General features: G+C 40.8%; 1 protein-coding gene across 2 annotated transcripts in view; it reads left to right on the top strand.

The window, feature by feature from the left end:
- LSAMP (limbic system associated membrane protein) overlaps positions 1-15,131 on the top strand; it is a 649,278-nt gene that overhangs the window by 591,928 nt on the left and 42,219 nt on the right. For both annotated transcript variants that reach the window (XM_019448433.2, XM_019448430.2), the window contains exon 4: positions 7,359-7,493. In XM_019448433.2, coding sequence (XP_019303978.1) covers positions 7,359-7,493 — 135 coding nt within the window. The remainder of the gene's footprint in view (positions 1-7,358; positions 7,494-15,131) is intronic.

Below are 15,131 nucleotides of genomic sequence, written 5' to 3'. Positions count from 1 at the left end.
GGAAGGAAGGAAGGAAGGAAGGAAGGAAGGAAGGAAGGAAGGAAGGATGGGAGGGAGGGAGGAAGGGAAGAGGGAGAGAGAGAAGGAAGGAAAAAACAAATGATAAAAAAATGGCATTTTAATCAGTACCTTGAGGGTGCCAGAAGGCTCCATTGAGCCTTCATTGAGATGCAGGGGTACCAAACAATAAATCCAGAGTTTCCACACCACCCCACACAACCTAGCATATGTCTTGCTATCACAGCATGATGCTCATTTCTCTTGCATGGAAAACTCTATTTCAAGTAGGCTAACCAGACTGCCACACCCTTTCACAATTTGCCAGCTCTGGTTTTCTGCACTTGTGTTTTTCAGCTTCCTACAAACTCACTTCTCCCAGTAAGTCTTTCCTAATACTAGATGTCCATTCTACACTGTAGCTCCTTTGCTAGCTGCTGGCATTTGTGTGCACCAGTGGCTTTGGTGGGACCTCTATAAATAAGTAGGTGGTGCTAAACTTCTAAATTACCAACTTGTTTTCTCATATATTGCTTCATTTGATTCTTTCATTAAGAAGTTAAGTGGACAGCCCTTATAAAAACTGAAGGCTATCTTTTACTTTCTTTATCTGTAACTGAGTTGCATTGCTTTGGAAACTCCCTGAGTTTCTCATTCTCAAACTCCCATTTGATACTCAGTAGACAGAAATAGAGTGGCTTATGAGAGCTAAGAGTCCAGCTAACTATAGCATCTCATGGCAGCCTACTGACAAAAGTAGATACGCCTAGTCAGAAACATGGGCTCCAGAAGCCCACAGACCGGTTCGAACCTCAGCTCTCCTTAATCACATTATGTACCTGGGCAATTTCCTCTAGGGTCTTCTCTAAACCTGGATTTCCATCTGTAAGCACTCTAACACAGTATTGTGAATTAAATGAGATAATATCTGAGTCACCTAGCACAGTGCCTAGTGTGTGTTTATTAAATAGCAGCTTCTTCAACAGTCACTCTGCAATATTTCTGAAGCACTCCAGCATCCAGCATCATGCTGCACGATAGGGAGGGGTACAATGATGAGCGAAACCAGATGTGGTCCCTACAATGGAAGATTAGCTATTATCAATACAATTTCCCTTGAAAAAACAGAATGTAGGGAATCCTGATTCCAAGCCTAGCATTTAGAAAGGCAGGACTGTTTCTAAAAACTGACACCAAATAGGAGGTAAGTAATGGTTAAGTATGAGTACAATAACAGAATGTCATGCCCCAGGAATAAAAGGGATGTGTAGATGGCAGCTTCCGGCTGGATGCTGAGCTCAAACTGTCAGCTAGCTGATTTTTTGTATGTGAAAGCAAAAATACAAACCATAATGAATTGGATCTCTCTGGATGCCAAGAAAAATGATGCCAGGGCGTTCTTCTTCATTTGGCTTATGCTCATTCATAGAGCCAAAGCCAGTTGTGAATCTTTCCTGGCATTGTGCATGCCTCTGGTTTCTGGGTACTAACTACACCCTTTGGGGCTGCAGAAGGCATGGGGCCAATTTGCATAATCCACACCCTGTTGTGTCTTCCTATTCAAATGGGGAACATTTCTCCAGCAGAGTAACCAACCCCTTCCTTTCCTTATAGCTCAATATCTCAATAGTTAAATGCCTCATTCTCTAGAGAACTCTTTCTTCTTTCATTTCCAATCCTCAAACTCTTCTTTAAAATCATGCCTATTGTATCACCATTGTGTCTCTTCAATGTAGTGTTCCTCCCTATGTCTCCTTATTCTCCTATGATTGCTGCTTCTGAGGACTGTCCCCACCCCTGTCTTCTTTCACACACAGATCATTTACCACTCCCTTCAACCCTCTCATGATGGGTGGGCGGTAAGAGGTGGGATGAGAAGTGGTTTCACCCTTTGGACAGAAACACTGTCAAATACTAAAGGATCTCTCAGGTGGGATGTGAGGCTGAGCAACCAAACTTCAAAGGACCTAGAGAGAGACATGGCTGGAAATATAAACAGAACCCCATCATAGGCATATTTCCAGGGTTTCTCGCTCCCGTTTTTTTTAGCATGTTTGTGTAGAACGTGATGTGCAAAAAAAAAAAAAAAAAAAAAAAGTAGGGAAGGAAGCAAACACAGAAACAGGTGAGTATGTCTTTAGGAAAAAAAAAAAAGAAAAGAAAACATGAAACGTACTGTAAGAACAGAAACTTGTTACAGCATTTGAAGTTAGCACAGGAAACTTCAAATGGCATCATTGATTTGCAATCCTTTTTTTCTTTTATTTTTAGAGGTGGAAGTTCAAAGCTTGCTTTCGCTCATCCTGTTCACCACTCTTCTTTCCAGCCACAGGCCCACACAAACACACACATGCCTTGCAAGACACGTTCCACTTCTTTGCTTTTCCTTCATCTGTATGTGTGTTTATGTTAAAGGTAATGTGTTTACAGCAACTTGTAAATATTCAAATTTAGAAGAGCCGAAGAAGATGTCAACCCCATTTCAAACCCATCTTCCCTTCTGTGAAAGAATGATCTACAGGGATGTTATACTAAGATTCTTCTCAGAATAGTGGGGAAAAAATGATTTGTCCATTTCCTAACATGTATAAACCCTTGGAATTCTACATTTTTAAAGTCCTAAAATGCTCAAATTTTAACAAGTTTTCTAAATTGTATTTCCTGTATCTCTAATAAAGGAAAAGAAAAATATCATAATGATTATTAGGGTAGTAGTCTTTCTGTTTTTTAAATTTCAAATAGGCCACTTGTCATCTCTGCAGATTTTTCAAGAATAGGCCTGCTCTGTTTAGTAAGCAAATATTTGGGTGTTAGTGAATTTGTATGCTGTTTCCTAAAAGTTCAAGTGAATGGTTATATGTAAATAAACAGTTATATGTCTATATGCGTCTGTGTATGTGGGAAGGAGAAGGAGAGGAATGGGAGAGAGAGAGGAAGGAGAGAAAGGGAGAGAGAGCAGTGCCATGGAAATATATTTAATTTTAAATGGCTGCTTGCTTACAAAGGCCTGATTGACCTTGGGAATCTAAATGACTTATTCAGTCAACACTGAAGTCCCCATGATTCACCAAAGCACAGAACTCTAAAGCTGCTATACTCAGAAGGTGGCACCTGGCATACTTTAATTGGCATTATTCCTGGCTGATTTGCCTCTGCTTTAGGGAGCACAGAAGAGAACACTTTCCTCTTGCCATTAGCTCTAGGCCCTTCTTTCTGACTTATGAAGAAATATTAAAAGAACTAATATGTACAATTTGAGTAAACAGTGACTAAGAGGGGATATGCTAATTATGTGCAAGAGTTTGAAAGGTGCATACACTGAGGAGGACGAGAAGTTATTTAGCCTGGTAGCTGAATATTGCCAGGAGACACAAAAGCACATTAAGCAAAGGGAGATTTAAACTAAACACCAGATCCCAGAATAAATATAACACTCGGCGACGTGAGCAAGCTTGTGGAAATAGGTTGAGATGTTTAAAATACCAGAATATTGAAATTTGCATTTCAAGTAAACATTTATACAAGGGCAGAAAGTAATAGATAGGAACAAGAGGAAGGCCCACGTTGTAGCCAGAGGGCTTTATTCCAGCAGAGAACTCAACAACAGGTTAAGTGTCACACTCCATTCTCAGAGCCTTCTTAAGGTTGAGAGAGTAAAGGGGAAATGGGGACAGCACCCTTGGGTTGAGAGCAGCTAGTCAGAGTGAACTGAAAACATGGAGGGGAAAGGTGGCCTGAGGGGGAAAGACACACAAGGGCAAAGGGAGAGGAGCAAGAGAATCCAAGGGCATTTTAGAATTCTGACTCGAGATTAACAACATGTACTCCATGCTTTGAACAAAAAACTGCAGTTGGTCATGGTGACTGTTTCCACCTGGGGGCTCTGTTAGTATTGCCATACCTTCTTTTGAAGCAATAACTCCACACAGCAAATACATCCTTAGGACATGGCCAGAGATGCCCCATCCGGCTTTTCAACAGCAGAAGATTCAGCATACCTTTTCTTCCCCAGTAAAAGAGTACTCTGTGAGGATCATTCAAAGGAGTGGATTGATATACTAGCTTCTCCTATAGACATACTGAGCTACCTTTCGATACTTAATTCTCTTAAGCTATATGATTTATTGACTCTGACTTTAGTTTCTGCTTGTGTTTCTTAATTCAGCTCAGCTAACTCCACCAACTAATCTGAGCCAAATTCTGTGCAACAGAAAAGCTCCCATTTCCTCTCAGATCACTATGGATTAATACGAAGTGTTCAAGTGAAGTAGGACAGATAATGTGTTGTGGGCAAAGTCTCCTGTGGGTGTAAGAAAAATAGACAAGCAAGGAGTGGTAGGCAATATAAAAGTTTCAGCTGAAGGATCCAAGGCGTCAAGGAAGAACGACAAGAAGTTTCCAGAGGTGTTGTTTAATATTTTAAATTCTTATCAAGCTTGTTAAATGAAGGAAGAACAGCCAGTTTCTCTTGCCTGTATTTGGTTTGCACACTGAGACTCCCCACTCTAGTGAGGCAGCTGTGTATGTGTGTGCTGGGGAATGAGGCAGTCATCAGAGTGGAGCAGAGCTATCATGGGAGAAGCAAATGATCATCCTGCCTTATGGTTGGGGCCCATAAGAGAAACTCCCTTTCATCTTCAGGTGGTATTGGGGGTAAGTCTTCCTGGAGATGTGGGATTGAAAATTCATCTGGTGAGGATCTGTTTTATTATCCACTTATCTGGAAAAACTGGATTATTAATACCTACATTGGCATGTAAGAATCCCAGGTCCAAAACCCAATAAACACCACTTTATTTTCTCTGGTTCATCTTAATGTTTACTCTCACAGGTGCCACCTTCCCAAACCTGTAGGGCCTTCGTTTGTACTGCTAAAAGTCATCTTTCCCTCTCCTGGAACAGGTTTATATCTTTCAGAAATTCAAACTGCAAGGTAGGGATTCACTACCCACCATTTCTAGGTATTTCATGGGAATCAAAAAAGACTTCAGTGTTGTTAGCCATCTCTAAGAAGACTGTACTTGTTCTCTCTTTCACTGACAGCTCAGTACCTACTCAGGGATGAGGTTGATGGGTGTGGGGGCAGGGCATGGGAGAAATCCTACACCATTCCGATATCGTTTTGAACCCTCCTTTCATTACGATCCACCATGATTCTCAAAATCAGTAATGTCATCTTACTGTCAATCCCACTTCTGCACTCCAGATTTTTTAATGAGTTTACACCTATTTTGGCCTGCAGTTGTCAACATTACCATTTGTCTTCAGGGTATTTGTATTTGGCTACAAGATTTTAGCATCAATTAGCTGGCATGACTCTCAAGTCCATAGTTGCAAGTACGTAGGAATGAATTTTTTTTCCTCCAAGTCCAAATTCTTACCGGCTTATCCAATAGAGTAGACTATAACCCTTCCTAAGATTTCTGTTTTCTTTCCTACCATATTCTACTTCTGTAGCAAGTGAAGTCACATCTGACTGCTTGCCTGAATGTGGAGAAGAAGAAAGGTGAAAACACAGAGGAAAAAAATCTTTTACAGATAACACGCAGCTATTTACTTAATAGACTAATTCTAAAACATTTTCAGTAGAAACATGTGCTAGATAATGTGCAGGACCAGAACCAGATATTTCTATATAACTACTGTCCTTTATTGTTGAGATTGCATAGTTTCCTCAGTACTAGTGATAGTGACAATTGACAGAAGACTCGAAGCTTGGCTGACAGTTGTGTTATAGGATGTTATCAAAGAAGCCCTATGTTCTATTGGGAGTGTAGTTAACAGGTTTGGCTGACATATTTAGACAGTGAATTTGTCTCTGTGCTAGCTGTCTGTTATGTTGATTTGGCCATTGGGGAATTTCCAGAAAAGGAAAACAGCTTGTGGCATTTGTGCAAAGCTATTAATTGGTACCATTTAGTGTAGGATGACCGGGAGCAAGATTTCTTCACAGGGGCAGGACGGTGTCCTTTAGCAGGCTCCCAGGCTGTTCCATCTTAACCCGACAGCAGTGGGATTTGTAATCTAGGGTGAGGAGGGTTCAATTTAGCCAGAGTTAAAGTCCATTGGCTTTTTTGGCCAACCTCTTTCCCTGCTCAATCCCCTTTCTTCTTCACCTTCTTTTCCTCCCTTTCCCTTTCCTCCCCTCCCCTTCCTCTTCTCCCCACCCCATCCCTCTCCAGGAGGAAACTCATTTAATCAATTATGCTCCAAATAAGGGGAGTTAAAGAAGACTGCCTATCTTGAAATTTCATTACTAAATGGACACATCTAACTTTGTGGGACTGTCCAAAAAGGCCTCCAGACCCCTAATCCTAACTGATTAAGCCAACGATATTGAGCTCCCTACCACTCACGCCCATGTGACACAGTTTGTCACAAAGCACAGCATCAGCAGTGTATTCTTATGGATCTGGTCCATAGCCTGAAAGCCTCAGTAATGTTGTAGTTTGATACTGAGCAAGGAAACCATAACTGCAAGACAGGGTTTTGAACATGACCTTTGTGAACAGAATTCCTCATAATCTAAGGGAGAAGAGTGACGGTTTCTCAAAAGGAAGCCACTTGTCCTAATAACAACGGGTGGGAAGAGTGCTTTGCTGCATGGTGTAATTGATGATATCAGTGCTTCAACAGTAGTGCCTCTGAGCCCTTACAACCATGTGCACCTGCCCCCAACTCCCACTTTGTTCTGAGCCCTTAACCAATGACTGATGGGTGGATGTCTGTCACCCTCATGGGTGTAGATGCATTAACATTCCAGCTTCTTGACTTTTGGTCAGGACAACTTTAAGTGGGGCTTGTGCTCTCCCCAGAGCTCCCTGAGGGATTAAGCCAAGTTGTTCTGTATGGGATGTGACCTCTACCCTCTCGTGGCTTCTTTCTCGTCCAGGTCCCATTTTCCTACTTCCCTACTGGTTTTTCCTGAGAACACTTCCTCCAGAATCACTTTCATTTGACTCTTTGTCTTGGGTGGGGTCTGCTTCTGTGGAACGTTACCTCCGACAAATACATTGTCCAAGTATTAAAAATCCATGTGTATGGGGCGCCTGGGTGGCGCAGTCGGTTAAGCGTCCGACTTCAGCCAGGTCACGATCTCGCGGTCCGTGAGTTCGAGCCCCGCGTCAGGCTCTGGGCTGATGGCTCGGAGCCTGGAGCCTGTTTCCGATTCTGTGTCTCCCTCTCTCTCTGCCCCTCCCCCGTTCATGCTCTGTCTCTCTCTGTCCCAAAAATAAATAAAAAACGTTGAAAAAAAATTAAAAAAAAAATCCATGTGTATTTTCTGTTTCTGGAAAAAAAAATAGGTGTTCTGCTGCACATTGTAAACATAAAAAACAGTCATGCTAATCTCCGTTTTTCAGGGAGAGAATTTGAAGGAGAAGAAGAATATCTGGAGATCCTCGGCATCACCAGGGAGCAGTCAGGCAAATATGAGTGCAAAGCTGCCAATGAAGTCTCTTCAGCGGATGTCAAACAAGTCAAGGTCACTGTGAACTGTGAGTATGGCAAAAGCCAGCAGGTGCAGTGTGCCCAGGGCCTACCTCCACCACTAGCAAGCTCTAAAGATCCCATTAGCAAAAGAACATTGCATTTCAAGCAGACGCGCCTCTGGTCAGGGATACACATTTATACATTGGACATATCCAAGGGCAGGACGTGGCCTTTGAATTTGATAAATCAACTCTACCAACTCTAAATATAACCCATAATGCATTTAACAATACAGTCTGTCTTTTACTCAGACTACAGAATTAAGAAAACATGATCAGACAGCACTAGCATATCTGGCAATCACTATTCTGGCCTTTGTGGAGAACAAGGTCATACCACCTTGGAAAAAGAAACAATTCATATCTGCTTAAACTGGAATTTCTATCTTATTGCATTGTTTGTCAGAAGGGAATAACCTATCCTCTGCTGTTTAGCTAATTGGCCTTGAGAATAAATTCAAGTCACTGGTCAGATATCACATGTCCCCGATGGCTACTAGGGATACCTGATAAATTAATTTGGTTATCTATTTGTCCCAAAGTATGGGCATTAGAAACGAAGATTTCACTAAGATGCATAGGTAATGGGCATACTTTGAACTTCTCAGATGAAAGGATCCTTAGATGTAGTTCAAAAGACAGGGGGTGGGGGTGGATCCATATGATGTGTGTCACCCAGCAAAGGAATAAAGAGAATTCGTTTACCCTGTTCAGTTAAGAGTGACTTTTCACATCACTCAAATTCAAGTTCCCACATCACACAATTGTGGCTAGTGACAGGAACAAAGGGATGTCCTAACATTTCTTCCCTCCTATGCATTTAGCATACTTACACACACACACACACACACACACACACACACACACACAAATACATACCCTACACACCCATATATACATATCCACATATAACACACATACATGCACATGCAGGCACAAAGGCATACAGAGACACATGCACAATCACATTGACCCACATTTGAAGATATACTTCAGACCATGACAAGTTACCTTCCATTATCTTAAGTCCTCCTTGCAGTTACCTATATACCAGTGATCCAAATTAAGTCCCTGTCATGGTGTACATAATAGACTCCATTTCAGGGTTTGAGACACAGAAGCCCCAGGAGGTAAAAATTGCCTTTCCAATGTGAAAGCAAGTGTAAGAAAAGGGATTCAGACTCTGGCCCATTTGATTCTAAAGCCCATGCTCTCAGGAGAAAGAGGAAGAGAAGGAGTTTTCAATTCTTAATACCTACCACGTGCAGCACTGGACTAATGGGTTTACATTTGTCATTTAATTCACACAGTAAACTCCTGAGAAAAATATCATTAGGTTGACTTTAAAATTCTGGGAACTGAGGCATAAAGAGGTGAGGAAACTTGCCTAAGGTGACCTGGTCCACACTGGGCTGCACCATTTCCCAATGCCCTGTTTTAACCTTGCAGCCTTCTGAGACAGACAGTGAAATCTCCTTCACACCATACCTAGAAGAATCCAATACCTAGGACTCTGCCATAGACACTTATGGAAATCATTTCCAAGAAGTAAGGGGTACATCTGATGAGCTCTGAAGTGCTTTTATCCTGTAGCTGTCTGCGATTTTTTTTAGTAATAGAGTTTTGAAATGCCAGTGTTACCATTCTTTTTCAGTGCTGGGTGTGTTTCAAAGACACATTAATGATCTCAATGTTATAAAATGCTTTAGGACCTTTTTTTCACATGAAAGGCAATTTCTCTGGGTGTTTATATAAGTTTATAATTAGGTTAGTTAGGTTCTTTTATGTACACAGAGCCGTGCCATCATCTTCCACCTCTTCTCTGACTTTTAGAGTTAAGATTTCATTTTCTCTTAATTGACCTTCATCTTAATTAGATTTCTGAAAGTCCAATCATGGAGTACATAGAAAATATTTATGCTTCCATTGTGTGAAACATCAAAGTGGTCTGCATTGCAGATGGTTCCCAAGATCAAAGCCAGCCGCCTGGGCCCTATTATTATTAGCGCAATTAGTCTGACATTGCTCCTTTTTGACTGTCCCCATAGTGTAACTTAGAGCAGCAGAAAATACTGATAATTTTCAAGAAAGGCTTTTATGAAGATGTGAGCTTTTCCTAGTGTTGAGTGAACCATGGAAGAATATAGGCAGAACCTTAAGATTCTGAAAATATACCTAATAACAAATCACACGGAGATTTATAATGAGCTTAAACATCCTGTATGTCCTAACCAGCAGCACCTGGCACATGCCTGACCTTATAAAAATTGCTAAGTGAATGTTTACTGAGTGAGTAGGTAAAAAACTCATAGGTAAACTCTGCTTTTGTCACATTTCTCCAAACTTTGCGAATGATATCAGTCACATATTAGAAAATATATTTAGTATCGATTTCCTTTGTGATCACCTTTTTACCAACACTTCATAAGCTATGTTTATATTACATTAAAACAACTAGCCATTGTACCTGTTGGTCTGTTCATACAATTTGTCCTATTTAAATGTAGTTGTATTAAGTAGATGAAGACTCCCAAGATTAAATTACAGAATCGGGTCTGGCTAGCAGAACTTGTTCCTACTGTGAAAAATCCAGTGTTTACCTTCATCACTTGATCTGAGCCTACCTAGTATGAAAGTGTCCCATTATTTAAATGGATTCCTCTTCCTTTTCAAAACACAGGGCTTGGAATTAGTTCAGGGGATCAGGACGGCTAAGATAAATAGTGGCTGAATAGATTATTGTAATGAAACAGACCCTGAGTACCACTGCAAAAAAAAAGTCCCAATGTTGACAATTTTCTTCTATGAGCATTTCATTGATTCATTTACTCAGTTGCCAACAGATATTTGTTGCAGGGCACTGAAATCCTAGAGCACTAAACAAGAGCTGTAGACAACAACAGTTTGTCCTGTTTACCTCATAAGCTGGATTCTGCTGTCTTTCCTTTTTGCTTCTCTTGGATAATCCTTCTCCACAGTTGGTTTATAGCATTACATATAGCCATTTGACATGCAAAATCTATTTTCTAAGTAGTAAGAGGTCCTGGAGTTTCAGCAGCTAAATTATTGACCTGAAATCTCTTCAACTAAATAGGCTTATTACTAGTACAATAGATAGGACTTCTGGCTTCTTGTATCTTACTCACAGTACAGCTGCAATTTCTTCCAGACACCAGCCCTAGGGACAACTAGCCTCTCCTAACAGATTCTATGTGTAAGCCTTCAATTTCAGTTCTCACAGTGTATTAAAAGTACCTACTTATGGGTTTACCTCATCTTAGTGCCCAATGTCCTGAGGATAACATCTTGTGCATAGTAAATGTTCAATAAATGCAGACTGTTAAGTTTATTGGACTTTTCTTGTACTGAAATCTTTTCCTACTTCTGCAGAAATTCTTCTCCAAAGCTGCCCCTAGCTCTCAAACCTTCCTTCCATCCCATTAACCAGCTAATATTCCTACTTTCCACTTTCCCACAACTATGTCTCCAATCAGGTTCACACTATCATGCTATAACTTCTTTTTCCTCTACTTACTTCTCTTTGAACTCAGCTCTGCCTCCACACTGGTATCCAGAGCTACCCAACACAGATGCTGGGGGACATGGATGCTGGCATTTCTAAAGCTCACCCTTATGTTTGATAGCCATTTATTAGAGGGGCAGAGGTTACCTACCATAGAGCCCACAGTTGGGATTGCAGACATCCATTGTCTCCAGGTAATATATATGTATTTTAACTGAACTCTTCAGTGCTTTGATTCAAAAATCACCTAATGATGAGACTTTAGGAAAATAACTGCTCAACATGGAACCAGACTGGCTACTTTCTCTGCATATTCATAGCTACAGCTATTCATTTCCCATGCCAATGGAAATGTTTATTCTTATATTTGGGATAGTTTCAGTAAGCACATGTCCTAATGTTCATGACTCTATTATGGGACCTTCAGAGGAAATATTCAGTAAGAATCCAGAGTACTGCAATCTTCCACCATAATTTTGCAATGTGAACAGGAATCATAATTTTCTGAATTCCTTCAGTGTACCAAGACTGTTAGAAATTTTGTATGATTCACTGTAATCATCACATCAACAGTGGCTAACCAAGGAGGGAGGTATATTGGGCCTGACCTGCCCCAGCAAAGAGGAGTATTTACTTTATCACTGAAATTGTTTAGTATGTTTGGTTTAGTATTACTGGATCAAGGTGATTTAACAACAACAAAAAAAGACAACTTTCGGTTAGTTCTATTATTGTTTCTAAATTCTTTGGAGACAGTACCTTTCTTATTGCCTACATTTTCTGCTCCTCCCCTCTTGGTCTACCATTGCACACCAACCCGGGAAGACAATCAGATTATCCCTCTGCAGAGAGGACAAAAACAGAGCTTAGAGAATATAAGCATTCTTGGCCACAAAATCAAAGAACTTGTGAATAGTAGATAGAGTTGGGATTCTAACCAAGATCTAACTCCAAAGCCCTCTTTCCTTCCAAACTACCATGTGAATAATAGTAATAAAAATAATAAATGTAGGGCCCCTGGGTGGCTCAGTTGGTTAAACAACTGACTTCGGCTCAGGTCATGATCTCACAGATTGTGAGTTCAAGTCACGCAACCCCACTTTGGGTGAACAGGAGCCCCACACTGAGTGAACACGAGCCCCACTTTGGGTGAGCCCCACTTCTCTCTCTCTCTCTGCCCTTCACTCACTTGCACCCTCTCTCTCTCAATAATAATAATAATAATAATAATAATAAATGTAATCACCTCAAGTATTAAGCATGCTCTCATATACATGATTTCATTTGATCTTTATGTCAAACCTGTGAGACAGATCACAGGGGCCATCATCTACATTCAGAGGTAAGGGGCTCCACGAGATCAATATGTCATCTCTAGGAGATGACAACCTAAGTGGCACAGGCAGAAATTGAGCCCACAACTCCTAATTTCTAATGCAGGTTTATACCTACTATGTACTGCATGTTCTGCTATTTTTGGTACCCTTTAATATTAAGCAGATATAGAACTTTTTAAGCTACCATTATGCTCCCCTAAGTGGTATTTTTCCTTATTAGGAATTCATTTCTTTTTATTTATTTATTTATTTTAATCAGTGTTTTCTTTTTTTTAATGTTTATTTGTTTTTGAAAGAGCTAATGAGCACATGAGCGGGGAGGGGGCAGAGAAACAGGGGGACAGAAGATCCAAAGCAGGCTCTGCACTGACAGCAGAAAGCCTTATGCGGGGCTCAAACTCACAAACCATGAGATCATGACCTGAGCCAAAGTCAGACACTTAACTGACTGAGCCACCCAGGTGCCCCAGGAATTCATTTCTTTTTAAAGGAACTCATTCAAATGGAAGCCCAGAGAGGTCAAAGCATGAGCTTCAAAACGTTGGTTCAAATCTAGACTCCATCAAATTCTGGCTATGTGAATTTGGACAAGTTATTAACCCTCTGTATATCTGTCTTCTCATTTATAAACTAGGGTTAATAATCCTTACTTCCAACAGCTACTATTTGGATAAAAAGAACATCTAAAGCCTAGAAAGTGCTAACACATGGTAAATGCCCACAAATTGAGATCTTTACTAAGAATTTTGTTCTTTTTATATTATTATTCCAAAATTTAGGATGATTAAATAAATGATACTCTGTTTGCCAAGCCATTGTCATTGTCATCCTATCATTCTAATCGAAAGACTCTTGTTATTAGTGATATAAGAAGAAGAAAGTCCTGGGGCACCTGGGTGGCTCAGTCAGTTAAGTGTCAACTCTTGGTGTCAACTCAGGTCATGATCTCATGGTTCATGAGATCGAGCCCCATGTCTGGCTCTGTGCTGACAGCATAGAACCTGCCTAGGATTCTCTCTCTCCCTCTCTCCCTGCCCCTTTCACACTTGCACGTGGGCTCTCTCTTTCTCTCAAAATAAATAAACATTAAAAAAAGAAAAAGAAAGTCCTTATTAATATATTCAGAACCCAGAATTTTTAAGTAATGAAAACTGGAAGAGTCCTTTGAAAATTGTAGGCTACTCTAAAATCACATAAAGGATTACAATGGACCTCTGTGCAGCATTTTTATTAAGCCACATTTAATTTTTATTATAATGATATTTTGAGCATGGACATCTATTATTTTAACTACACCAGGCATGCTGCAATGTGATTTATAACAATTTTTCTTAGTCTCACCTATACAGGATTCATTACAAATGAATTTGAAATGTTCATTCCAATAAGCCGTGAGTGAACAGACCTGTACCATTGTGTCATCTGAGAAATATTAGGAACAATGAGTTCTTCATACATTTATCATTATCTGTGAAGTTTTCTTGGTAGGGGAAATTTCCTAGATTTTCAAGGAGAGAAGTGAGTGTTCGGCCTTTGTAATTGACCAATGTCATCCTATCCCAAAATTAGTGCACTTAAAAGTGTTCAACCCTAATTCGCTGCCACTTTTCCCATGCTGGCATCTCTGAGGGGCTAATAAATAACTTACTACTTAGTTATTCAGGTTCTGAACAAATTGAGAAATAAGTAAAGATGTATGGAAGACTCAATGGCCCCCATTGTTAGAGATCAAGATGGGAAGATGTAGTACTTAGTGTGGACAACTTATTTCCCCAGTCATGGCAGCAGCCCTGGAATGGTGCAGGCTTACTCACCTGAGAGTGGGAAGGATACAGTCCTGGTAAGACTTTCTTGTGGAGAAGCAGAGGGGAAGCCCTGTTCCCTGCCAGAAGCTTGGTTGCAAAGGAAGCAAGGAAAGAGAGGAGCTAAAGAAACCTCATTTATTCTTCCCAAATTTTTCACTCAGAATCATTTCTTCCTTCTGGGTCCCAGAGCAAGAAGTGAAATAAGCTCCCACCACACAGAAGGAAACATCCAGAGCAAGGAAGAACTCTCCCACAAAACTGTACAGCTGGGACCTGCATCCCTGGTCCCATGGTGGAAGGTCTGGAAGCCATTTATCATGGCATTATTACATTGAGGTGCCACAGCTATGAGTGCCAGAGGCGGAGGGGATGGACAGCGTGTAATTGGGCCCAGATTATGCTGGTTTAGCAAAAAGGTAGTCATCATCAAGGGTTTGTCACTCATAGCAATGTGGCTCCAGAAACTCACAAACACTGGTTCAAACTCATTTTACAAACTGAGAAATTAAAGCAGTAGAATTACAAGCAAGATTATCTCTCTGGCCAACATGCTGCAAACTGTGGAGGGAGTCACTGGCAGCTTAACAACCTGCTTCCGTGAAGAGGTGAGGATGGGAAACTAGCATTCATTCGTGGCCATCTATGTCTCTTCTGACATATCCTTTCTCAGAAGATGGCATCACTTAGATGCCCAAGCCAGAAACTTGGGTGTTACCTTTGACACTCCTCCTTTACATAGGTTCTTGTCTTTTTTTTTTTTTTTTTTTTTTTTTTTTGAGAGGGGAAGGAGGGCCAGAGGAAGAGAATTTTAAACAGGCTGTACGTGGGGTGCCTGGGTGGCTCAGTCGGATAAGCATCCGACTTCTGCTCAGGTCCTGATCTCACAGTTTGTGGGTTCGAGCCACGCCATTGGGCTCTGTGCTGATGGCTCAGAGCCTGGAGCCTGCTTCGGCTTCTGTGTCTCCTTCTCTCTCTGCCC

Source organism: Panthera pardus, unplaced genomic scaffold (genome assembly GCF_024362965.1).
Source record: "Panthera pardus isolate Hobbes unplaced genomic scaffold, ASM2436296v1 HiC_scaffold_16, whole genome shotgun sequence".
In the NCBI taxonomy this organism is placed as follows: domain Eukaryota; kingdom Metazoa; phylum Chordata; class Mammalia; order Carnivora; family Felidae; genus Panthera; species Panthera pardus.
The sequence above is the reverse complement of the archived record's forward strand: the minus strand, read 5'-3'. Positions and strand labels throughout refer to the sequence as shown.